At 39.9% G+C, this 26,976-nt stretch overlaps 1 protein-coding gene across 1 annotated transcript in view; it reads left to right on the top strand.

Annotated features, from left to right (window-relative positions):
* The first annotated feature begins 281 nt into the window (after positions 1-281).
* The window catches only part of Ifih1 (interferon induced with helicase C domain 1), a 51,123-nt gene continuing 24,428 nt past the window's right edge, over positions 282-26,976 (top strand). The window contains exons 1-4 of the mRNA XM_028865223.2: positions 282-1,000; positions 9,351-9,519; positions 14,833-14,979; positions 26,785-26,889. Coding sequence (XP_028721056.1) covers positions 554-1,000; positions 9,351-9,519; positions 14,833-14,979; positions 26,785-26,889 — 868 coding nt within the window. The 5' untranslated portion in view covers positions 282-553. The remainder of the gene's footprint in view (positions 1,001-9,350; positions 9,520-14,832; positions 14,980-26,784; positions 26,890-26,976) is intronic.

Here is a 26,976-nt window from a genome sequence, read left to right as displayed (position 1 = left end):
GACGAGTGGGCCGGGTCTTCTAAGCAGCACGCCGCGGGGAAGACAAGATATCCACAAATAAACCATTGCAGAGCGTCTCCGGATTTCTCAGCCCAAGGGAGGATTCGCTTTCCCTTCTGGTTTCCCACTTTCCCAGGGTGTTCTTGACCAAAGTTCTCGCCTAACCAACTGCGTCCGAGAACGTCCTCCTCCCTCACGAAACTTAATTCTCTGGTCCGGAAGTTGACGTTCCTCAAGTCCGGAGAAGAGAATCGAAACAGAAACCAATCCTGCAACTTGTATGATCTGTGGGTGGAAGACCGGGCTTAAAACTCCCTGTGAGGGCAAGCGGCGCAGCAGTAGCAGAGTGCGATCTGTCCCGAGCCTGCGTCCACCTGCTGCAGCGCATTCCTGGCCCACCTGCCACCTGCCTGGTGCCACTGATTCGATCCAGGGTTCTGAGGCCACCTGGTTCCTGCCGCTGTCAGGCAGCATAGTCGGGGACCCACTCCCACCTGTAGATCGTCCGCCCGCCCGCCCAGGAGACTCCTCTCCCATTCCCTGAGAACCAAGGATGTCGAATGTGTGTTCTGCGGAGGACAGCTTCCGCTATCTCATCTCAATCTTCAGGACCAGGTTGAAAATGTGCTTTCAGGTGGAGCCAGTGCTGGACTACCTGATCTTTCTGCCCGCGGAAACCAAAGAGCAGATTCTTAAGAAGGCCACCACTTGTGGGAACACCAGCGCGGCGGAACTACTGCTGAGCACCTTGGAGAAGGGGGAGTGGCAGCCCGGCTGGACACAGACCTTTGTGGAGGCCCTGGAGCACAGTGGCAGTCCCCTCGCTGCGCGCTATGTCAGAGTCACGGATCTGCCTTCTCCCTCATTTGAGACCGCCCATGATGAGTGTCTCCACCTGCTGAACCTCCTTCAGCCCACTCTGGTGGACAAGCTCCTGATTAATGATGTCTTGGATACTTGCGTGGAGAAGGGACTGTTGACAGCTGAGGACAGAAATCGGGTAAGTGTCACGTAAGATGGGGATGAGTTGATGGAAGATTTTGCAAAGCAGGGTTACTTGTGCATTTCCCCATAGTTACCTTTGACGTCTTTGGGTAGACACGCCCCTCCTTTTATGGTTCATGTTCAAAATAACCCACAGAGGGTCCATTTTACAGAAGAGAGAACCCAGGTAAGTTATACAATTCACTCTTGATCTCCCAGAAAGAACAGAAATGGATCTCCCATCTTTATGATTCATCAAATCCAGGTGATGTTGAGTTTTATGATTTAGTTCAAATGCTTCTTAGAATAGCCCTCAGCAAACTGTGGACCACCCGCTGCATCTAACCTTCTACTCATATTTTAAGAACCAGAAGCTAAGGTAATTAGCTGTCTGGTTTTTCAATTTTAAGTGTTCAAAAAGTTTTATTGAAACTCTCTTCCTTATTGCTTATGTACTCTTTTATGGCTTATTTTTCACAGTTGTGTGGAGGTAATATGGCCTATAAAGCTAAAACATTTATTATCAGGTCCCTGATGTCCTTCATCCATGCCTCAAGTAGTAGTATGCACATCCCATTAATTCTTGACCCAAAAGAAAACAATCACATCTGATTTCTCTCTTTTCTTTAATCAAAGTTTCCATATTTTCTAGGACTCAATCAAGTTCAGAGATAGTTGATTGGCAAACAAATGCTATTAGTCTTAGCTTTTCACACTAGTGAAGGAGTGGATGACTTTTTTTGGAATATCATTTGTGTGGGTAAGTTTAAGAGGTGGCTTAATATAATGTTAGTTGTTTGTCCGAGGACAAAGGCACCCTGTACCACATAAATGCTGAGCTCTCTGCATCTGGCTTACCCAGTGTTGCAAGTCGAAAGCCTTGTTTGGAGGCTGGAGAGATGGCTCAGTGATCAATAAGCAAGTGCTGCTTTTGCAGAGGATGGGAATTCAGTTTCCCAGCGGCCATGTCCGCTGCCCCACGGCTGTCCATCAGGAGACCCAGGAATCTCTGATGCCCGTGCCTTCCACCTGAATTACACCACATGCACATCCTCCACCGCCACTCCCACAGACACATACTTCAAAACAAAATAAAATAAATTTTAAAGTCATTATTTGAAAAACATATGGACCGGGGTTGGGGATTTAGCTCAGTGGTAGAGCGTTTGCCTAGCAAGCACAAGGCCCTGGGTTCGGTCCTCAGCTCCTGGGAGGTGGGGGGGAAGAAAAACATATGGACCAATAACCCATTACCATAAGTCAAAGGCTTCCTGTGCTATGATTTTGACATTTTCTTCCTTTCCTTTTGATTCATTGGTTGTATCTTCATTGTAGACTCTCTGGGCATCAGATTGATTGGCCCTAGCCCATGATGGGACTTGGCCTTTAGTTACTAATACCGACGGTACTTAGTAGAGTCAGCAGTACCTACGCCTACCCAAGCCAAACACGTATCTCGTTGTGATGTCCAGTTTCCCCAACAAGTGAATTACTTCGCACTGTTGTCGCTAGCATTTATATCATCTTGTGTATTGAGAACTGACTAGAACGCATTATAGTAGTCCAGCTGGATATGACAAATGTGTACATCACGGTGGCAGAATCTTAATTTGGAAGAAAGTATGCAGCCTCCAAGCCAGCTGGAGATGGAAGATGGCATTTCCAGCCACAGTAGCTGTTAGGAAGTCCAGAAGCAACAGAGTCCGGTCACACCACAAAGCTGTTTGTGTTTGGTGCTGTGATGTCCCGGGTGCCAGAGAACCAGCACTTCTCCTTATTTACTCTAAATACGTCTGCCTATCAGCATCACTTTTGTCTTGCCTGGGTTGAATTTCTGCCAGCTCCATTTTATCCAAGTTCTTGATTCTGGCAAGCTCGGAGGCAGCTAGCAGTAATGCAAGGGATTTGACACGGAGATGACGGGAAGGAAAAGGACTTTTGTGTACTGGCAGCAGTTAAGCTAAAACAACCCAAACCTTCTTCCAGTTTCACGTTTCTAAGGAATCCCCGAGAGAAGGAAGACTAGAGACTTGAGGCTAAGGAGCAGTGGTGAGTCTGTAGGAGTCTGTAATCATTCCTCACGCATTATTCTACATTATCTGCTCTAAAAGTAAGCGTGAAGCACAATGGGAAGGCAGTGCTGCATTTGGAGGAATTTCTTTTGATACAACGGTCATCAAATGTTTACCTTACAACCATAACGTGGAATGGGGAAGGACAGTCTTTGCTGTACTGTATGTGAGATTTGGTTCTCTGATCCTAAGTTTACCCGGGAAAAATAAATAGCACAGTAATTTCTAAACTCACAGCAATACTAATATTAAAGAAAAAGTTTCATGAATGATCAGTTCTTTTAATAGGAATATTATATTGACTTTGATTGTCACACATTTCACTCCTTAACTTAGGGGTAAAGTTTCAGGGATTTAGGGAAATTTTCCACATGAAGGCCTACTTCTTAATGTCTATGAGTTAAATTGATTTGAAAAAGAAGCTGTCTTTCACCTTGTAAATACCTAGATTCTAGCCAGGGATAGTATTTTTGTCATTTGATTAGTGTTTGAGTTTACTTGCAAAAAACAAGAAGAAAGAAAAAAGAAATAAAGTGAAAATTGAATTGAAGACATATGATAAGCTAAATATGATAAGATGTTGGGAAATAGATGGTTGGTGGGTATTAAATTTCCAAAATTGAATTTTGGAAATTTGAAAAAGACATTTAAAGTTAAGCTTTGCTTAACTAATTAATCAGGACTTCTAAAAATGGTCTATTATTATTATTATTATTATTATTATTATTATTATTATTATTTTGTAGACCTTCTGAGTTAACCTTTGCCAAGAGCTGAGAAGCTGTCTTGTTGACATTTTCTATTTGATCAGTTATTTTAATTTTGGCTTCTTACACATATCTGCCAGCACTAGCTGGCCCCCAGATGATTTGAGGATAAGTACCCCAAGAACATATTTGACTTACTGATTTCATCATTCTTTTCAAATGAATGATTTGAGTGACATCTGTGCCAGATACCATGCTAATGTGAGAAGACAAGGGAAAAAACACAGACACTGCTTGTATGATGTTTATGTTACAGTGCTGATCAGAGCTTAGTCTTCCTACTTTAAGACTGTGTGTGCAGCATTAGTGAATCTAAAAAGGAGACTCACTAATAAATACACATCATTTTACAAATAATTAAAATAGAATTATCTGTCACAGTAATGGAATGCTCCTGTATTGCCCATTTTCCCCAGAATATTTAGTGACAACTTGGGGGAATCCAACAATACAGATCATAAAAGAGCTCTGAGACAGAAGTAATCACATTTCCTAGTATAGTAACATCCGTAAGGAGAGACTCACATGTGTGTTTTAGCCCTGGCTGACATCACTGAACACCCATAGTCTTGGAGGTCATATACCCTTCATTAACATGGAAAACGAAGATACCATGATATCCCAGATAGACATCGAGTCAAGCTCTTCAGATATGAAGTGGAATACCCAAGTGAGTTTTCACCTCAAGTATTATATTATTAGGCAAATTAGGAAGGACAGGCTCTTTGGGGCAAAAAAGTAAGAAAGTATGAATAAGATGTTAGCAATGTGCATTTGAAAACTTACTTGGTAAAATACAAACAAATTCTTTGTTTAGGACAAGAATTTTGCTTACTAATTTGCTCTCATATGAAAATTGAACTCTGCTGGATTTAAAAGACCACTATTCTGTTTAAATAGCTACCTAACATATAAGAGGAAGAGAAAACTTCCAAACAGTACAACTGTCTTGGAAATCCAGTGCTTTATGAAAATTGCAGTTTTCTCCACTTTTTTCTGCTGAAAAGTTTAGAATAGTCAATAAGTGAACTGTCCTAGCCACAAATTCACCCACGTTTTTTATTCCATTAATTAGTTTATATGGCATCTACATAGGAACATTTTTTAACTTCACAAGGAAAAATTCCAGTTGGGGGCAGGAATCATTCTGTGTCTTGCTACAATTGTAAATAGATATTAACCTCCTGGGAATTAAAGTTGTTGTGTTTATCTGTTGGGATCTAAATATCTCTGCCATATTTTAAGAGAACAATATAAGCAAAAAAGATACATGGGCACATATGATTACTTCAAATGATGTACTTTCCAACACCAAAAAGGGATGATATTAAAAATTAAGAACACAGATGAAGCTACAAAACAAAAACAACAACAAAACAGATTAGATGTAGTTTCACATTTAAAAAACAAAAATCCTTAGGAAAAAGTACAACATCATGATCCTCAAATGCCTGGACAAAGAAAGTATGAAATCTCAGATTCTGCAGGAAACATAAACTTGATAGAGTAATCATGGAAGGAAAATTGGGTAGTAGAATACTCATAGGATTTTAGTAAGAATGTTGATTACAAAGCCTTAGTCACTGTCCTTAGAAAATTCTGATTATTTCTGTCAGATATAGTTAAAACTGATAAAGGATAGAAGGATAAAAAATGGGGATGTTGAATTAAAAGAAGAATATGAAATCAGTCTTGTTTACATGGGTAGCAATTATGCTTTGGATTACCAGAAAACAAAAATCTAACAAATTACAGAACAGACAAAGATTTTCCATCATGAGACTACCACCAAAGTTAGTAAACACTAGGACTGAGCAAGAAACTGCTTAGAAAATGCTATGGGGGAGGTGGGCTGAAATAGATGAAAATGTATAACAATCAGATAATCATTTTAACTACTTATTGCCAGAAAGTGAACTTAGAATTGGAGGAAATTTTTAACTGGACTTACAGCTCAGGAAGTCAGCATTCACCCCAAAAACTCGGATGCATAGGATCTGTGTCTGTTACTTACTAGCTTTGGGATCTTAGCGAGAGCTAAACATCTCTGTATCTTGGATTCTGATATGCACAGGATTTCTGTCGTTGCCTGTTCCCGTACTATCTGGGTTATTAGATTCAGATCACTCAATACAGCAGTAGCTAATAAACTGGAGCCTGAAAGATGACTTCAAGTCTTAAGGTGTCTGCTGCAAAGCTAAGGACCTGAGTTTGATCCTTCTGGGAACCGCCATAGTAGAAAGACAGAACCCACTCCAGCAAGTTGTCTTGTAACTTCCACAAGCACCTTGTATGCTCCACACCACACTCCATAAATAAATAATAATAAATAAAAAGATAATTAAATTTTTAAAGATAAAACTATCTTTTGAATGAGATTCAGGTGAGCACTGTAGGTACTAACTATTGTCTACTAATAAACTCTTTGCAAAAACAAACATGTCCCCATCATCCCTAGGGAAAGCTAATACTAGATTTCCACCAGGCACTGCTGCAGAAATTCCAACAGGTCCTCATATAATAATGCTATGGAATACAGTGTCAGGACTAGAAAACCAGATATATTTTGTAGGAAAGAGCAACTTCAATTGAGATGTTAGCAGCAGTTGGGAAGTTTGAGAACATCTAAGAATATTTCTCATCTGGTATGCTGATTGAATTACAAACGATGGCAAAAAATTTTTTTTGAAGAAGTGTTAGGGTTCCCATCAAGTAGGATCTCTTCGGATAGTGTCTGTGTATCATTTTGTTTTAAAATCTCCACAGGTGGACTTAAATCACCAGCATGGCGGATCCCCACAGCTTCTATTGCATGTGTTTTGGGGGTAGGAAGTGAGGCTCATGGAGAGGAAGTGGTACTTTTGATGTCAGAGATAACAAAGATGGACTAAATGGCTTTCTAGCATGGCCTATATTTAGCATTTTCTCCAGGTGTTTATTACTCTGTTCAGACCTGGAAAGATGGGCTTTGATAATTATGTACAGATGATCTGTATTTTAAAATGATATCTTAGACTATTATATAAAAGAAAGCATATTACAAGTCACAGGAAAATGTAATGGAATTCAGCTACTATTATAAAAGCTACTACTTGGAAAAGTCCTTGACTTTTCCAAAGGTCAAGCCATGGCTTAAGAAGTCTTGGTGATATTTTAGTTATATATAACATATACATATAACATACATATATAACATATATATGTGTATACATATCATACAAGAAAATCATTGTAGAACACAAACACTTTATATATTAGCTGATTCTTGTATGATTTTCTTGTATGCTATGTACGTCCAAGAACTCCTAACAATGTATTTATCTAAAATACCTATCAAGCATCCAAGACCAAATGATCTCCTAAACTAAGGTAACACCCTTGTGGAAACAATGCCTGTCTCCTAGATTAGGCAGATAGCTTTATTTCTTGTGTAATTTAAACTGAGACCCTCCTTTCTTATACAGTCTTACTAACATTATAGATTCCTAACTTCTTACCTAACCACTTCTAGGAATGTAGATTGAGCACATAAATTCCCTTTTTGATATACTAACCAATCATTAGTTCTCAGTTGACCTCCTCCTTTACCATTCCCTTTTTGGGTTGTAAAAGAAAGCCTAATGGTCACTGCCTGAGGAAAATTCTTACTTGCCTTTATGACCCTGTAGGAATTCAAGCCTGGTGACCTGGCTGGAGGGGGGAGGATTGCTATTGCTTGGGTATGTAACTGAATACCCGAGAGACCTTGAGGATGAGATGGAAGATGAGGAAGAGCCAGATGGGGAAGTACTAGATGGGTAAGAATAAGATGAGAAGAACCTACATGAGGCAGAATTAAGATGAGAATTAAGATAGAACTTAGAAGGGACAGCAGATAAAGGTAGAGAGAAATCAGGCAAGAAAGGAGCTAGGCATGAGAACAGAACTGAAGCTGTGTAGATAGGATTTTATCTCAGAGGAATAAAGTAGATGGACAAAGAGCTTGGGGTGCTTAGATTCGTTTCCCGAAAATAATTTGCACCATTCGTAGTTTCTCTTCTGGGCCCCTGGGAAGAAGATTATTAAGGCTGGTCCTTTAATAATATTTGAGAAAAGCAAATTGTGATTATAGCCGGGTGGTGGTGGCACACGCCTTTAATCCCAGCACTTGGGAGGCAGAGGCAGGCGGATCTTTGTGAGTTTGAGGCCAGCCCAGTCTACAGAGTGAGTTCCAGGAAAGGCACAAAGCTACACAGAGAAACCCTGTCTCGGAAAAAAAAAAATGTGATTATATATTGTAAAGGATATATATATTCATATACATATATGAAGTCATTTTCCCTCATATCCCAAAAAGAATAGGGCAACTAATTTCTCACAATATTGAATGTGCAAAAATCTGGAGAAATGTTGTCATTGCAATAATAAATACTGCAAATATTAAATAGACAAGAAGATAAATCTGTGTCACTAACTACTTAGTTCCAAAGTGGTAATAGTCAAGGAAGAGGCCATGAAATGTTTGATTTATAAACTCCATGGGTTGAAAGAAAATGGCAAGCACAAAATACATCAAAAAGAATGACTTATATTCTGGTGTTCAGAGACAGGCAGATCTGGTGGCTCACTGACCAGCCAGTCTAGCCAAAATAGCAAGTTCCTAGTTCAATTAGCCCCTCAAAAAGAAAATGTGGATTAAGAGAGACAGCAAAGATCAGTTTCTGGTCTTCACACATGCATGCACAGAGAAGCTCACAAGTGTACACTCATATCCATACCCCCACACACACATACACATACATGCAGACACACACACAGAAACATACACATAGACACACACACAGACATACACATAGACACACACAGAGACATACACATACACACACACAGACCTACACACAAAAACACACACAGACATACACATACACACACACACAGTCATACACATAGACACATGCACACAGACATGCACACACACAGAGACATACATATAGATACACATGAGCCATAACATGAATAAAAATGGAAGATACTTTCTCTTGGCTTTGGTCACAGAAACTCAAGCAAAGAATTTATTAATATCAATTATTTAGTATTTCTTTTTTTATTAAAATTTTTGTTTCAAAGTTTAGTTTGTGGTGGGAACTGCCGAGGAAATGTGCCGTCTGTATGCACAGAGGTCAGAGGACAGTTTGTGAGAACTGGTTTTCCCCTTCCACCATGTGGGATCTGGGAGTGAAACTCAGCACATGAAACTCAGCAGCAAGTGCCTCTAACCACTGAGCAACCTCATCAGCCTAACTAAACAATTCTCTGGTTTACAAAATATTACATATTTAGAAGAGGATTTGGCTCAATGACTGTTTTCTCGACACCCCCCCCCCCCCGACTCTGGAATAGCTACATGGAACACTGCTGTTTTCTTAGTGTTTGAATATAAGCCTTTGTTCATATGTATGCCTAGCCCCTAGACTTCCCTTTGGAATATTTTCACTTTTCATATGTTCAACGGGTATTTGTTCTTCCTTCTTTTCTGTTGAAATAATAGATTTCAGCTGTAGGAAATGCTGGGAATGAGTCAGGTGTAAGAGAACTGCTGAGAAGGATCGTCCAGAAGGAAAACTGGTTTTCTACTTTCCTGGATGTTCTTCGTCAAACCGGAAATGATGCGCTTTGCCAAGAGCTGACAGGTGCTGATGGCCCGGAAAACATTGCAGGTATTTCTAATTCTATCAGGAAAATTTTGCTTACTGTGTCATTGAAAATTCAATGAAGCCTCAAACTGTAATATCAAGCAGCAGGACTTTTAGAATCAACATTTTTAAATGGGAAGAACTGATTTCATCTTCTTTACAAATGAGAAAGCCCATGTGCAGGAAAGACTCAGTTCTGAAACACCACCACTAGCACACTGTGATGACCACCAGTTCAGCAACAGGCCATCATTCAAATCTTACTTTTGAAATGAGATAATCACCTCAAATATTTATCATGATATTTTAAACACTAGAGAGATACAGATAAACTGGAAGAAAATATATTTTTGGTTTATGAATATTGTAAAAGGCTTATCCTTACCAATTAACTTAATTTTCACTTAATATGAATTTTTAAAATATTCAATAATAATATCTAAAATAATATATTTTCACATACTTAGTTTATAAATCTAATTTAAACTGCCCCATTGGTTTTTTTCCTTTCATAATATGTATCCTGTTTTCAAAATATCATATGCAGGAAAAAGTGCAAGCCCATTATTAATAAATTGATTATCACTATTATAATTATTACACACTTGCTTCATTTTTTTCTCTTCTGTCTGTTATTCAGCAGTCATTCAGTGAACTTGTACCAGGTACTGTTCTAGGTGATGAGGACGTGGAGTCGCAGGAGACCTGGAAAGTCCCTCTCCTCTGTTCATTCTAGTAAAAGGATTCACCCAGTGAACGATTTTCTGAATGGACTCTGCAAAGTAGAACCACTAATAGGTGGTATTGAAGTACTGTGATTAGGTCAATAATGTTGCTAGGTTGAAAGAAAAACATTTGCTGTGTTTTACTATATCGTTTATGAAAATCTTCCACTTTTGCCCAGTAGTTTGGAGTTCTGAAACACTCAAATATATTTCACTCTCTTCACCAGAAGACTGCTTAGAGAGGAATGATTTGTTTCTCCCAGTGTTGTGCCCCCTAATTGATTATCTAATACAAAGTAGTCAGCTCTGAACTCATACACATTCAAGCAAAACCAAAGGGACTCAGCAAGCTGTATTTTATATTTTGTGCATTGTGCACGTGTGTGTGTATGTGTGTTTTGTGTGTGTGTATGTTGTGTTGTGTAAGTGTAACAAAAAACCAAAGAAAAGGAGGCTGTCAATCTAAGAAGTGGGGGGACGACATGGGAGGGATTGGAAGCAAGAGACATAGGAAGGGATAGAAAAACGAGAGGGGAGATGTAATCTAATCATATTTTAATTGAAAAAATTTTTTAAAGATTTATTTATTTATTTATTATGTATACAGTGCTCTGCCTGTATGTATGCCTGCACACCAGAAGAGAGCACCATATCTTATTACAGATGGTTGTGAGCCACCATGTGTGGGAATTGAACTCAGGACCTCTGGAAGAGCAGTCTATGCTCTTAACCTCTGAGCCATCTCTCCAGCCCCCAACTGAAAAAAGTCAGGAGTTTCATGAGCTTGAGCTCCTTCTTTCTCTCTCTCTCTCTCTCTCTCTCTTTCTTTCTTTCTGTCTCTCTCTCTCTTTCTCTTTCTCCCTTCCTCCCTTCCTCCCTTTCTCCCTTCCTCCCTCCCTCCCTCCCTCCTTCCCTCCCTCCCTTCCTTCCTCTTCCTTTTATGTGTGCATATCTGTCCATGTATCCCTCTGCTTGTGCAGGCATCTGTGTACCACAGCAGACATGTGGCCATCAGAGGCAGGTCTGGGTGTTCATCCTCTTCCACCGTGTCTGGGACAGGGTCTCCTTGTTCACCACTATGTACAGTGGCTCGTTGTCCTGAGAGCTCCTGGGCATTCTCCTGTCTTCACCTCCCCTCTCAGTGGGAGCACTGTCATTGGAACAGAGGGCCCCACCACTCTGTGCTTCATGCAGTCTCTGGAGATTCTAATTCAGGTCCTCATGACTCTGTGGTGAGCTCTTTGCCCACCGAACTGTCTCCATAACACCTTTACTGGGTAGATTTATAAAAAAAAAAGGGGGGGGGTGACTTTGTTTCTCCTGCTCTGTTTTGGCAAAATGTAAAAGAAAATAAAGAAGCATTAATCTAAAAGAGGCCAAAACACAAAAGATTTGGAGAAATTTTAGCTTATCAATATTCAGAGAGAGAGAGAGAGAAAGAGAGAGAGAGAGAAGAGAGTCAGACACACAGAGAGATATATTCTGAGAGCATGAAGGTGTAGCTGAATCAATGTCTGCAGAATAAATCATGGGTGAGGTTCCTGTCAGCTAGAGATTAGGTCATACTTTTCAACTAAAGGACATAAAAAAGGCAAGGTGGGGAACAGAAGCTTCCTGGACCCACCGAGGCAGGTGAGAAAGCTATTCTTCAAGCAAGAGAAAGAATGACTCCAAAAATGCACAGACCCAGCATCAGGGTTATTCCTCCTCTGTGTCTCCGGGGAGATGGCCCTGTGGTTTTCATGAGGAGCCTGAGAGGTGGGTGGGGCACCTCACAACAACCCGCAGTGCTAGCATGGTCCGAGGGGACAACAGAGGCTGCCCTTCGGGGCTCCGGAGTGATTCCGCCAAGGGGCTACAGAGGCAGAATGTCAGTCAGGTCACGGAGAGGTAGTCGTGCCCTTTAAGCGTTTATGGATGTTTTGTTGCTAGGTTTAGGGCTTGTTGAAGCAATGTCACCTCTACATTAAATCCTGTTTCTCCCTCTTGGGAAAGAATGTCATTCTGTGCCAGTTTTCAGGACTGTGTTTTGAAGTCAAAATTGTCTGCCTTCACAGTCAGACAGTTTACCTCAGGATCAGTCATACAGAATCTCACATACGATGTAGATAAGGTCAGTCATACAGAGTCTCACATATGATGTAGATAAGGTCAGTCACACTGAATCTCACATACGATGTAGATAAGGTCAGTCACACCGAGTCTCACATACGATGTAGATAAGGTCAGTCACACTGAATCTCACATACGATGTAGATAAGGTCAGTCATACAGAGTCTCACATATGATGTAGATAAGGTCAGTCATACAGAGTCTCACATATGATGTAGATAAGGTCAGTCATACAGAGTCTCACATATGATGTAGATAAGGTCAGTCATACAGAGTCTCACATATGATGTAGATAAGGTCAGTCATACAGAGTCTCACATATGATGTAGATAAGGTCAGTCATACAGAGTCTCACATATGATGTAGATAAGGTCAGTCACATAGAGTCTCACGTACAGTCATACAGAGTCTCACACATGATGTAGATAGGGTCACTCACACAGAGTGTTACATATGATGTGAATAGGGTCAGTCCACGGTAGAGGACCCCGGGCCTGAAATCCGTATGCTTATATGCTCCTGGCTCTTTCCCTGAACCTGTTACCTTTGGTCAGGTACCAGACATCTTTGGATTTCACCTTGTCTATGAAGGGGGGATAATAATATTACTTACCAGCTAGGTTATTTTGAGAAGTAAATTATCCAATATATATAAATGGCTTTGGGGTAAGTATTAAGTAGATAGACTATTTTAACCTTTTATTACATATTTAATTTTATATGTATGAGTGTAAGTCTGTGCACCACTTGCATGCCTGGTGCCCCAGGAGGCCAGAAGAAAGGATCCCTGGAGTTACAGACAGTTGTGAGCCACCATGTGGGTGCTAGGAATCAAATCTGTGTCCTCTGGAAGAGCAACAAGTGCTCTAAATCACTGAGCCACCTCTCCAGCTCCTGACCATCATAATTTTAAACCTTAGTAACTGTCACATAAAGAACAAGAAGAGGTTCCCAACTGTTGTCGGCTACTCAAAGGAACTGACACGTGATTGTCATTCGGGAATGAGGTTTATTAGTAGAAAAGGCCTCATGACCATGACTGGGTCTTGAGGTCGGAGACCACAGAAGACAACAGTACAATGTGCGGGAAACAGTGTAAGACTTTAAATGGAACACGGGGCTTCCCTTTTAACCACAGAGGGGCTTCATTAAGAAGAGTAGCTTGATATAGGAATAAAGGGAGGGCCTCCCTGAATAGGGTAATGAGCCGGGGAGAGTCTTGGAGGTGTCTTCAGGAAATCCCTTGGCTTCTGTAACCTTTCAGGGCTGGCAGGAAGTTCTGCACCATGTGGTTTAGACTGTGATAGTCTATGCGGCCCGAAGAACCAGCAGGCAGGTATTGTGCAGGGAAGGACCACAAATTAGGTCCTGGTGGAGTGGCCGAGTGTCGCCCGAGCGTCGGTCAGGCCGTGAGATCTGATGTCCTAGAGTAACCAGCGTTCCGAGGGGCAGGACAGTCATGTAATGGCTAGTAGCTACTTAGAAACATTGTCAATTTAACTTCATCTGAAGCCACAACCATTTTCTGCAGGGGATTCTCCATGCAAGGCTGGATGGGTTTCCCCATGCTGTCTAGAGTGGGCCAATCTGAAAAGATACTTTAAGAATGTATTTAAGACTTCAGACTCCTCTGATAGACTGAAGTTTCACAAGGAATAGAAACTCTTGATTTTGTTAGTTTCCCTCTTTCGTGTGTCCAGCCTCTTAGCATTGCGACACAGCACTGCTCTCTATAAAACGCATGCTGAGGACGCTGAACTGGAGCCATAAAAAAGGCCCCCTTCCCCCTGCAAAAAAAACAATCTCATAATGAATTAAGTAGGTTTATGAGTTTATGTTGCATTGCCTTCCTAAACTCCCTCATGCATCTGGCTGTACACGTGGCCAGCAGGCTGCAGCTTGGAACACCCCCCCACCCCCACCCCCACCCCCCTCCGTGTGCTGCAGGCCAAAGAGCAGGAAAAGCAAAATGGGAAAGTGGAGAAAATAGAATATTTCATTCAATTAAAAAAAAAGTCCCCAGGAATCCAGAACACACGGATTCAGTCTGACATTAAAGCAGATGTACATCTCATGAACATGGAGGCAGGGACAAAATGGCAAGTGGCAGCTAAAGAAAGCCACCCCATTTGCATTTCTATTAATTCAGCCTTAAACAGTCAGTGAGTGACTTCCCAAAGACGATGGTCAAACCAGAAGCCATCCCACTTACCTTGTGCTTTGGTTAAGTTTTTAGTTAGCTTGCCTTTTTTTTTTTTTATATGAAATTTGATTGTTATACAAAGACTCAACTGTAGTCATGTTAAAAGTAAAAATATGTTTCATTGTGTTACACTGCAGTACCATGTGCTAGGTCTTTTGAAATGTCAATGTTTGACAGAATATACAGTGGATGGGAAACAGACCGCTGTTTTATTTTCAGAACGCCAATGTCGTCTGTGCACGCTGTGTAGAAACCTGTGTTGCCCTATCATTTACATCTAGCCCTCACTGTTCGCAGACTTGGAGAATTCGTCTCACCAAGATGGGCCTGAAGCTAATGAGTCCATCCTGTCCACTCGAGATGAGTCGAGCGCAGAGACAGAGGCCTGGGACACGGAGACTTCTTCACCAGAGGCCTCCTTTGCAGACGCTTCTGTGACCACAGGTACTTGACATAGGAAGGTGCCCTGTGTGTAGTAACTTTTCCCTCCAGAAGAATCAGTGGGTACACTATGACACCAGGACCTTATGAAACACAAGGGGACCCTGCTACTAGTGAGAGTTTTTGTTAAAATACTATTTTAGAGAAGATTAAAATAAAGCGGTTACTCTTACGTTTAAATATTTTTAAAATGGATATAATATTACTATTAGGAATAGGAACACATTTTCTTCTAATTTCACTTTCTAAGAAATGTGTGGTCATTCTACCATGTCAGCTGACTTTGGTGTGTGCTTATCTTTCATGGTTTCCAAATTATTTTCAAATACACCGATGATGAAGAGCTACAGACAATTAATGGCTGAAGAGAGGGAGAATTAATATTCGTTTCTCATGGATGAGCCCCCACTGGGTTATCCAATACCAAATGGTCAGCCCTAAAAACATAGATCCAAGCAACATTAAACAGACTCTCAGGCTGTATTTCTATATTTATTCAGTGTGTGCGTGTGTGTGTGTGGTGTGGTGTGTAACAAAAATAGTTCAAGAATAAGATGTCATGAATTTCAGAAGGAGGGGGCCAGTTGGAGGGAAGAGGAAGAAATGATGTAATCATAATTTTAGCTTTATGGAAAAAAAAGAGTACAGTGGAATCCAGGCAGATGAACAATAAGTGATGTTTTTAAGTGTTTCCTACCTTTGAAATTTGTGCAATTGTGTATTTGCACAATCTAACTTTTAAAAATAGCTGTGTCTCACAAAATTCCCCAAAACGTTCCAGTTTGCCATTACACCCTAGTCTAAACTAGCTTGCGCTGGCTCTCCTAGTGCGCTGTCTCTATTTAAAGATGCAATGAAGCCACACTGCAGCAAATTTGGAAGGCATAGGAACGCACTCTGAAGCCACCCGTGTTCCCACAATATGCATTGTGGGTAACATTTGGGGTGCCGCCTGCCAGTCTTTCTGCATACCTGTGTGCAGAACTGTAATGCTTCCTGTATTCATTTTAGGGGGTTCTCAGGGTTTTTACCGACTGACTAATAATAGTAACACCATTTGGACGCAATTAAACAAGTGTTGACGCGGAGCGTGTTCCCAAATGACTACATCATGAACAATGCCTTTAGAGTCCTCTGCACTGATGTCACGCTTGGCTCATTAAAAACATATATAATTGGAATTTCTGGGTCAAATGATTTATACAGTTTTAGCACATTTGATACTTAGTGTCACCTCTCACTGTAGGAATTTACACTGATTTACATGTTCTCCCACCTCAAGGAGTGCCTGCTTCCCCCGAGGCCTTTCTGTAGGAGTGCTGACATCATTTCCAGCCTCAGCCTATTAGGCTACAATAAAATTTGATATTTTGATATTTGAATACGGATTTGAAATTTTTTCTGATTTGTACTTTTTTTTTTCAAATCCCTCCTCTTTGAGTACATGTCATCTTCTATGTTGAGGCATTTGTATTTTTCTCCTGGTTCGTATGAACTACTTATACATATTCTCAGTCTCATCAATAATATCATTTTTATGGCTTGTGTGTTTTTTTTTTACCCTGTTTGTAGTATTTAGTTTTTAAACTTATAATTATTAATGCATATTAATTGTACAAGTTAATGGGATTCATTGTGAAATTTCTATGTGTGTGCCCACTGTGTATTCTTCTCCCTTTCTAGTCCCTAGAAATTCCTTTTTTGGGGGTGACTTGTTTTCTTATTCAGTTTCCCTGTATAGAAGAGAGCTTGCATACGTGTCTTTCTGTATCATTATAATAATGTGTCTTGGGTTTTTGCAATGTGACAGTTCACAGTTGGGGGATTTTCATGGTCAAATGAACCACTGGTGGAGGGGGTTTTGTCGAAATACAGGGTACGGCTTCAGATCCCCCTTTTGTCACAAGCTCACAGGCCCCTGCTGCGCGGTTCCAGCCACACATGCAGCAGCGAGGTTTTAAGGCCTGGACTAGTGAAGCGTTTAGATCTGCAGGCTTTGTCTTCTCCATTGAGTGAGTGCCTATGCCCTCCTTCAGAAGCCCTGGTTCTACAGGGAAGCCAAATCCAGATGTGGGGACCCCAGCAGTTGCCAAATAGTCTCTGTGTGCCGCCTGACATAGCTGGCCGTCACAGGCAGCCTTAGAAATCCACATTGGTAAGAGCTGACGACGTCTGAGCTGAGACTGGGAGACGAGCCTGCGCCTCAAACAGCACCCAGAGGCATCCATCCCATCAGCTTGCGGTTGTCTAGCCTGAGTTTCCAAGTAGGCAACATAAAGGCCAGAACTTAAAATTTCTCTGTTATTCTTTAATATAAGGATTAATTTTCTTAAGTTTGACATGGACCCTGTGAGAAAATATGGGTCTTACGGATGGAAGGTGTTATGGCCTTAGTGAATGGGAAGGCTGGGTTGAATTTTCCTGTTGGTTTGATTTTGCTTTTACCTTTTGATAGCCTTACCTTCCTGCCCTTCCTTGGCATTGACCCCTCTGCCTCTCTTCCCTTCCTTTACTTCTTCTACTTAAGAAGAACTCACAGACTTCCTCTAGGTATCAGACCTCCTGTTCAATCTCATGCACACAGTGAGGAACACAGCAGAATAGACCACAGCCCTGGAGGAGTTTCTTGCTCTCTGATGATGTCGGCCACACAATTCACCTCAGGGCTAGGCCAACAGCAGGGGCAATGGAAGGCAAGGGCAGAATATTTGCATTTGTGCTAGTAAGACAGCCTGTGGTGGTACTGTCAGCTGGATGGGCATCTCCAGGCCCAGCCAGGGTCTTCTCCCCTGCAGGGCCTTCTGGTGCCTGCTGCATCTGTGAATAGATCAGTCTTAACCTTCGGGGCCCATCTAAAGCAATGGTAAGGGGTGATTTGTTTATGAAGACATGGCACCTTGCCTCCAGAGCTTTGTTTTAGACACAGCAGCTGATAAGTGGCTCGGAGTTATTCCTGGTTTCTGCTCATGTTCTTGCTCTTATGAACCAAGAATTACCAACAGACAAACAAACCAAAACAACTTGTGAAGTGCCATTAGCCCAAAGAAGTGTCTTATTGTTTGGTTTTTCATTTTGTGTTGTTAATGATTAGATTTACGACCTCTCTCGTGCTGGGCAAATGCTCTGCCACTAAGCTCTGTATCCTGCTCGTGGAGTTATTTTGATCACAATATTTATCGCTAAATTTAATAGAGGATTTTGCCTATCTAGTCATTCTAAAAATTAAAAGTTAAAATATTTGCAAAAGCATGCCACAGTTTCTGATATAAACTTGCATAACGGTATGTGCAGCTTATAGATAAAGATGTTGACATCGTGTATTTATTTTGAGTTCTAACATGATGGGTTAATATATCCATTAGTAGCTAATATAACATAAAAATGGCTTCTTGAGCTGCACAATTTCTGTAAATGTGGGTTTTTTTTTTATATGCAGACATAAAAGATAAGAGAAGTTCGTAATTTTGGATCAGGATATTTCTTATCTTTTTGAACCAGCTTGCTGGCTTTCTGTCTTTCTGTCTTTCTTTCCTTTTTCTTTCTTTCTTTCTTTCTTTCTTTCTTTCTTTCTTTCTTTCTTTCTTTCTTTCTTTCTTTCCTTCTTCCTTTCCTTCCTTTCTTCCTTCCTTCCTTCTTTTCAGTTCATGGTAGTTTGTTGCATGTAAGTCTACTAACTAAGTAGCTTTTACATGAAGATTCTTTTGGAATAGCTTTTACACCTCACCAGTCAGCAACAGTATCTTATACTAGACCAATTTTAATGATATTTATCCTTCCTTATAAGGGTAAAAGACTGGAATTCTCTAGTGGAAAGTTCTAGAAGGTAGTTTCTTTCCCCTTCTCAACACTTTTGGGGGGTTGGTGAAAACTTCTACTACAGTTGGCATTTCTTGTTTTCTATTCATTCACTGTTCAGAGTAGTCTGCTTCCAGCTTAAAATGGATAGCACTGAATGGAATCATGTACACACACACACACACACACACACACACACACACACACACACAAAGTAGGGGAGAAGACACCTTGAGGGAGACATGAGGATTCAGCAGAAGCATGAGGAAGAAATGGGGAGTAATTGTATTGTGTACATGTGTGAAATTCTTACAAATAAAGAAGCATGTTTAAGAGAGAGGGTCTCCCCCTCTTTGAAATACAGTTATTAATTAAAATAAACCAAACGGGTTTTTTTTAAGTTGCATTTTTCCTAAATTAACACAATGGCTTCTAACAGCAGCTACACTGCATTTTAGAACGGTCAGTGTGGTTGTAATGATGGGTACGGCACTTCCACTCTCTGAAGTCACCGGCCATTTTAGAGCAAGAAAGTATCACAGAATTTTGATGTTTCCTTAGACCATACTTACATGGAAGATTCAAAAGGGACTTAACCCATTCCCTGGATTGTTTTAGTCCTGTACACTTACAGAGAAAATAAGGAGTTGTTTCTAAATATGTTACTGCTTTGTCAAAACGAGTGCATACTTACTTTTTACATAGAGTTTTTTATTATTGTATTTTAGGAAGTAAAGTACTATGATGAAATAAAAGTATATTAAATGAGATTTCAAACTAAGAAAACGCTATTGAGTTTGGAAGAAACACTTTTGTGTAGCACTGAACACTATCAACAAATCCTGAAGCTTCTCTTATGGATCTATTAGAGAGCCTTGTTTGGACCCTAGAAATGCAAGTACATCAGGATGGTCAGCAGAGGGCGCTTTGACATTTATAAAGAGAAAGGATTTCTCTCTTCCAGTGTGGAAAATTATAATGCAACTAGCGTGCCATGTGTGAATACACAGTGCGCATGACCCAGAACGCATGTGTATATTTTGATTTATATATTCGTTCACGTGAAGATTTTAAAATTCCACCCCAGCTAATGAGCTCACCAACCTGCTTGTTTTCAGACTGTAATACCTTCTTTTTCATTCCCCCATATGTTCAACTCCTTAGGTTTATCCGGTGACATTATGCTTTGGAATATATTGTGGATATATTTTGCATAGATCATGTTCTGTAGGAGGGGTTTAAAAATTGACCTTTATAAAACTGCCTCTTTCTCCCTGGTCCAATCTGCCACAACACTTTTTTGTTGTTGTTGTTTTTGTTTTGTTTTTCCTTTTTATAGACAAAAGTCCAATCTTAGGTTTGGTCTATACTTATTTCTGTGAAAGTATCACAAAATTTATCCTTGCACTTAAGGATCAAAATAATGCTCCATATCACTATCCTGTAGAAAATCTAGTGATTTTTAGGTTCTCTAGAAATAAATGCCACAGCATTTGAAGCTAAAGGAAGATCATTACTGTAACACTATATTACTTTTTCAGAATTGGCTCAAATTAAGTGAGCCATCCTTTATATTTTCCTAAATTTAGTTATCATTGACTGCTAAGAACTTGCAGTACTACTGAGGTCATTTAAGGGTAGATAGTAATTTGAAGGGAGAGGGAGGGGAAAGGAAAAAAATCTGAATATGTTGGAATTGATGCTTATAAAGGATCTTATGTTCTTTTCAAATTCAGCATGTTATGTGACTCACAATTGCACAGCATTCCTGGAAGGGCTGTCAGCCAATCACTCATAGTGCAAGGACAAGGCCATGGCTATTTTGTCAGAAAGAAAAGTGTGCAGTGCATTTCTAGTGTGTAGTTAGCACAGACTGGGTTTATTTCCATGACAGTTTAAAACTACAAATATAAAATTTTAGCAGTGTTGTAAAAAAGTGACGATTTTGCATTTTAGTTTGATATTAGACCTTGCCTTCTCTATTCTGAGATGTGCGCAAGGACTAAAAGCCAGAAGAGCAGGAAGAAAGTAGTGAGTTGGTGAGGTCACATTGTTGAGGAGCCAAGCACCAAGCTGTTTCATTTCATTTTAGAATTATATGATTTAGATTAAAAAGTGTAAGTTACATGCTCCCAAAGAGACAGTAATCCACAGAAAATCAATACAAAAGAAAGAAAAGCCACAAGATCTAGTTTTAGGGGGTTTAGCAGAAGACAATGTGGACAAGGGTTAGTGATAACATTGCCGGCTGAGTGGATATCACCAGTAAAAGGAGTTACCAGGAATTTCAAAGGGTGTCAGAAGATGTGATGAGAAGGGATTGGAGAGGACAGCAACAGGAGTTAAGACCTCGAAGACGAAGAGAACTAACGTGTTTGTCTTAAGTAATTTCTCCAGTTGCTCCTCCCACGGCAAAAACTCCCTTAACATTAACAATTCCTTGTCTGGATGTTTATAAAATACCACCACAATATATGTGTGGCCTTTTCCGAGAGTGGTTGTAAGGAACTGCTCAGGGGTGTCGTACTGTCTGCTTGACATGGCCCATGAAGAGAAGATGTCCTTGCAGTCCCTAGTCCTTGCTCCTGTAGAGACTTCTAGCGTGATTATCAAGACCATCAGTCATGATTGACTCCACTCTAGAACATTCTGCCATGGGCATCATTTAGTGGCAGTGAAGGAATAAGCCCTTCTGGTGGGTGTAAGTCACCCTCCCAACTCTGTATTTTAATAACTTTCTCTCTGTGTGCAGACCCCAGAGCAAAGGGTAACAGGCTGAGACAATACAATTTAAGCCAACATCATTACGCATGATTCAAATTTAATTTGAGCTGAAATATTTCAGCACAAAAAAATTCTATAAACAGGAGCAGAGGAGCTCCACGGATGGCCATGTGGGCCTGTGGTTCTAAGAGAGATTTTTTTTTTTCTCTTTGGGGAACTCATTTCCTAGAAGCTTGGATCCAGGAGAGAATATGCAAGGTGGGTGGAGGTGGCTTCTCTCCATTCTGCGGGAACACATGTTCCCTGGCACAGAGAGCGAACTATGACAGACCAAAATGTGAGCGTGTGTGTAGATCCATATACATAGAGCCGAAAATAAAAGTAATCTATTTCCTCTCAAAGAAAAGATTGTTATTCCTAAAGAAAAGAAAATATATATTATTAGCAGTATGAAAGTAAACACATTTAAGGGGTCCCAGCAGCCTTGAGTGCGTGCCAACATGAGGGCATGCTTCAAGCTTTCAGGATAATCTTTGACATGAGGATTCTGAAACTGGAGGGAAGTAGGTCTGATGTGCAAGTGCACAGCGAGGTCATAATTAAGACTACCATGGAAGGCGAAATTCAGGAAGGTGCAGACCCTGTGCCCACCAGTTTCTGGAAGAAGAGAATAGGGAATATTGTTCTACACCAAGGTTGCATGGAAGTCCTTTTCGCTGCTGCTTCCTGCTAGAATGTAAATCCACTTTTCATCGAGGAGAAGCTGTGAAGGACTGCGGCGAGGATGTAAAGATAGAGTCTGTAGAGTGAAAGTTTCTAAGCTAGGAGAAAGTCTACCTGGAGGGAAAGAAGGAAGCAAAGTTGTGTTTTACCTAAGGAAGCCCAGCTCCTGGAAGAAAACCCCGTATTATTTGTTCACTGCGTGCTATACCAGTACATTCCAGCAGAGGGCAGACGTTACATTAAAATGAATCTAAACTCGCCAACCCCCTTCCCTGTTTTCGCTTTCAATATTTTATTATAAATTTTCTGGTTTCTAAACGATTTTAAAATATTTTTAAAGTATTTAAGATATAAAATACGTTAAATACAAAATTTCTTAGATCTCAGTTAATATTTTTGACTATTACCAAAATATTCAAAATGTGTTCCCAAAATTAAGATTTTTGCCCCCCACGATTTACAGCCTTCTCTTAGAGATTTACGGTCAATGGAAGTAAAGCTATTGTTTTTTTTTTTAATCTTATTTGTGAAGTTATTAGTCTTTAACTTTTTATTTTGAAAATCCATCCTACCTCTTAATTAAACAAGTATAATTTTCCTTGGTTCCAATAAGTTTGATATAGACAATTATGTTAATAGAAGTGACTGCCATTTTCGAATTTATTTCATAGCTGGCTTTAATAATTCCCTTAGGAAAAAAAATGACATGTGTAAAAGTTAATTAAACGCATTATACACTATGAGTCCAATGTCCAATGCAGCTCTACAAGAGTTTGGATTTATTTATCTTCAAAACTCTTTTCTCCGATTTAAATGGATAGTCCTTACAATAAACTTTAAAACTATAGAAGATACTATCTATATTTTTAAATAAGAGCACGCCACCTGGGAATAGTGTCTGAATTCAGATCTGGGAGCCTCACTGGGCTCCTAGGTACATGTTCTCTTCATGGCAAAGCCCTGCCTTCTCCAGCCCCTCTGTTTCGTATGTCTTCTTTAAAAGGATACACACATGACTCCGGATATTAGGACCTTCCAGATTGCCACTTCTTGAAAAGTACAAAGACAAAAGAGGAGAATCCTGAGAAAGCCATTTGTAGCAAATCAATGTTTGGTACATAAACTCAAAACAGTGTTTGTTTTGTTTTGTTTTTTCTTTTGCAACACAACACATTTCTTGATATTACATTTCCGGAGAGTGTGTGTGTGTGTGTGTGTGTGTGTGTGTGTGTGTGTGTGTGTGTGTGTGTGTGTGTGTAGACGCACTCATGTTTGAGTTTTTTTTTTTTTTTTTTTTTTTAATTCAGACAGAAAACCTTCAGGGAAGGCAGTTTCGGTGTTATTGGAGATATACTATTTTCTTTATCATTAAACTGATTTCTTTTAATACCTCTATTTCTACTGAATCAGAACGAATATAAGTGCACAAAAATTTGCTGCTTAGGGAACTATATTTTCATTGTGAGGAGGTGAAGATCTGTCATTTAAAGATCCATTTTAAATAACAAAGCAGTCAGGCTCTCTCCCCTCCTTGTTACTGTTACAGTGATCTCTAACAGAGTTACTGTAACTCATTTTGTGCTGGGAAGATAGAAGTGTCCCTTCTCAATATGTGTGCAAAATGAATGTGGACCAGTGAATAGAAAGTTTGTGTCTATCCGTGAGTCAGAAATATTAGCAAAGTGCAAACATCTCTCTAACTTGTTTCTTGGAAGATAAAATGTTTATTTTTTATGGAAAATTTGATATTACAAGGAAAATGATTTTTTAAAGTGAGTTTCATTTCCTTTAGCACCAAGGATACAGAGCTTTCAAAGCTTCGCACAAATCATTATTCATGCTTGATGTTGGTAAAAAAAAAAAAAAGCACTGAGATGCTGGGTGACATGGAGAAGTCATTTAACCTCTCCGAATATTGGTTTCTCACCTATAAAATTGAGTTGATAATGGGTGTAGCTACTGTAGAACATGATTCTATATCATAACTTGAATTATATCTGGGAAAGCTCTGATCTTAGTGTTCTTCTGACACAATGCAGATTTGATTGTGAAATCTACATAACGCAAATACTGAAATCAATCAATCACACTGTATTTTGTAGCAACACTATTATCAGTACACTATTTGTACATGCTGTATAAATCCTCCACCTCAAACTTAGTATAATAGAACAAAACTGGGGGAACTCCTGACTTTACATACACTAAGAGTCAGTTTAAGATTATGGTTTAATTGCTAATGATTAGAAAATGAAGTGGGAAATCAAATATTATTTCCATTTCAGCTAAACTCACTAGAAAATTTGTTGGTAACAATATTCAATTTCTATATTGTATTTATTGGCACTTTTTCCAGCCACTTTAGTGTACTCTTCAGCTCTCAATTCTACATTTAAAATAACAAGTGGAGAGTATGTCGAAATTCACTTTTTGCCACAGAAATTTTGGCCTATATGTCTAGAACTGGAATTATCTTCGCAATGACATTTTCCCATCTCATTTTACACCTTGCCTTTTCCTTACAAATCATATTCTCTTTTCATCAGTACATCTGCCCAAAACGCTCTCCGACTTGACAGTTCTATCCCACACTCGCCTCTGAGCTTCTAACAAGACGTACCTCTGGGAATTGCAAAGTGCCATATTTAAAATCTCTCTGTGAGAGATACAGGTTTTCCCGTGTGATCATGAGGGATTCCTCGATTCCGAGTTCCAGAGCTAATCTATGACAACTGATAAGCACAGTATTTTCACATTAGTGTATTTATGTTGTGCTAATATACTAAAACAGTACGTATGTCCGTTGAGAGTTTTTGTACAACTTCTTTCTCAGCTTCTGATTTTTTAAGGGCGGTGCCTTACATGTTTGATAGATAGCATGGGCTGAAATTCCATGATATTGTCCAACCTAAATAACTGAAACAAATTGTGGGGAGATGCCTTTATATGTGAAGAAAGTATTCCATAGGGACAAGAGTCCATAACAAAAAGCAAGGAATTACGGGTGCACACAAAGCATGGATGACTCTCAGATACCGGACCCTAAATTGAAGGAGGGTTGCGCACTGCATGAATCCACTTACATGGCGTTCTGGAAAGGGTAAATCCGTGAGACCAGAAACCAGATCAGTGATTGCCAGGGGACAGTGGGAAGGCACTGACAAAGATTGAGGGGATCTATAAGGTATAGAGACATCCTCACTGGAGCAGTGATTACATGCAGAACTGAAAACATTGGTCAAACTCAGTAACCACAAAAGGGTGATCTTCATAATGAAGCCATGTTCATCTGGCTCAGGATGATGAAGCACCAACATAAAGAACACCCTGATCACTTGGAGCTGTACATCTTCTCCTCCTCAAGTTGTACTGATAACACAGAATGTGCTCGTTTTATTTCAGTGCTATAAAATGTGGCACTGATAGTAGATTTAAATAACTGACAGGTATCTTAATATGATTTATTAGTGTTCTGAGAGCTTTAAGAAGAAATGAAAATTGCCTAACAAGTTATAAATATGATGAAATAGAATTAATTATAAGAACATTATGAAATGGGATGCCTGCCCTGGTAATGCAAGAATCCTTTGATTCTCATTTCAATTAAGCTCTTCTGCCAGCAGGTGATTGTGTCTGGTATTACACAGTGGTTATCAAATCAAAAAAGGTAAACAGACACTACAGCCAGTTGACATAAAAGGTACCTAGGGTCAGACCAACCTGAACGGCAAGTTTCACAGATCTTTCTGATTCCAAGTCAGCTTCAAGAGCTCCTGAGCCCTGACATTTCCCAGTTTAATGCTAGTTCTGATCCTTGGCGATGAGACTGCATGCATCTTTGGAGATAAACAGTAAAAAAGAAGGTTGTCAAAAAGGAATGACCCTGACTACTGAAAGCAACACTGGGATGCAGTGAAGGGCACACTCTTGTCGTGCATACTCTCGGTTGATGGCGGCTTCATATAATTATAGTAAAGAGAAACACTTCCAGACTCTCAGGCTCTAGCAAATGTAATGCCAAACGTCAGTCACATTCTCTTTGGGAAGATTCTTTTAGAGATTTTTAAATTCATGTTTATTTAATCTCTGAAATGTTAATTTCATAACTGGTCAGTAGGTCTGTATGCTTCATTAAATTTTATCCTTTGCGCATTCCAATGTCATTATACGCAAAAAAAAAAAAAAAAAAAAAAAATGGTTTCCAAAATAATTTTGTTTAAAAGCCACTATTAAGCTTAGAAATTCTTTCCAGGAGACAAAATTTATGTGTACAGGTAAGATACATAATTCAAACCACAAATGTGCAGGAATTCACATTTACTTTCCTGTTGGGTGTTACCGTAGGCAGGTAATGCGAGTTTGAGTCATTCCCAGCAGCTGCTCGTCCAGAGCGGAATGTGTTTAGATTAGCCTGTGTGAAACTCTTACCTTTTATTCATCCTTGCTTGGGTGTACCTTCCCCACTTGCACTGAACTGTATGTACTGTGTGCTGTAGAGGTGTGCAGCTAAAATACGTTTATTCTCAGAAATATTTTTTCAATATTTTAAAATGTTTTCCTTTGCAGAATCAGACACAAGTTTGGCAGAAGGAAGTGTCAGCTGCTTAGATGAAAGTCTTGGACATAACAGCAACATGGGCAGTGATTCAGGCATCATGGGAAGTGATTCAGGTACTGCCTAACTGTTGTGTAAACCTGAAAAAGTGTGAAATAAGACACCATATAGTGGAATGCACGGGGGCTGTTCATAGCCTTCCT

The sequence above is a fragment of the Peromyscus leucopus genome, chromosome 4 (assembly GCF_004664715.2).
Source record: "Peromyscus leucopus breed LL Stock chromosome 4, UCI_PerLeu_2.1, whole genome shotgun sequence".
NCBI classification, from domain to species: domain Eukaryota; kingdom Metazoa; phylum Chordata; class Mammalia; order Rodentia; family Cricetidae; genus Peromyscus; species Peromyscus leucopus.
Note: the sequence above shows the minus strand (reverse complement) of the source record. Positions and strands in the feature narration are given on the sequence as shown.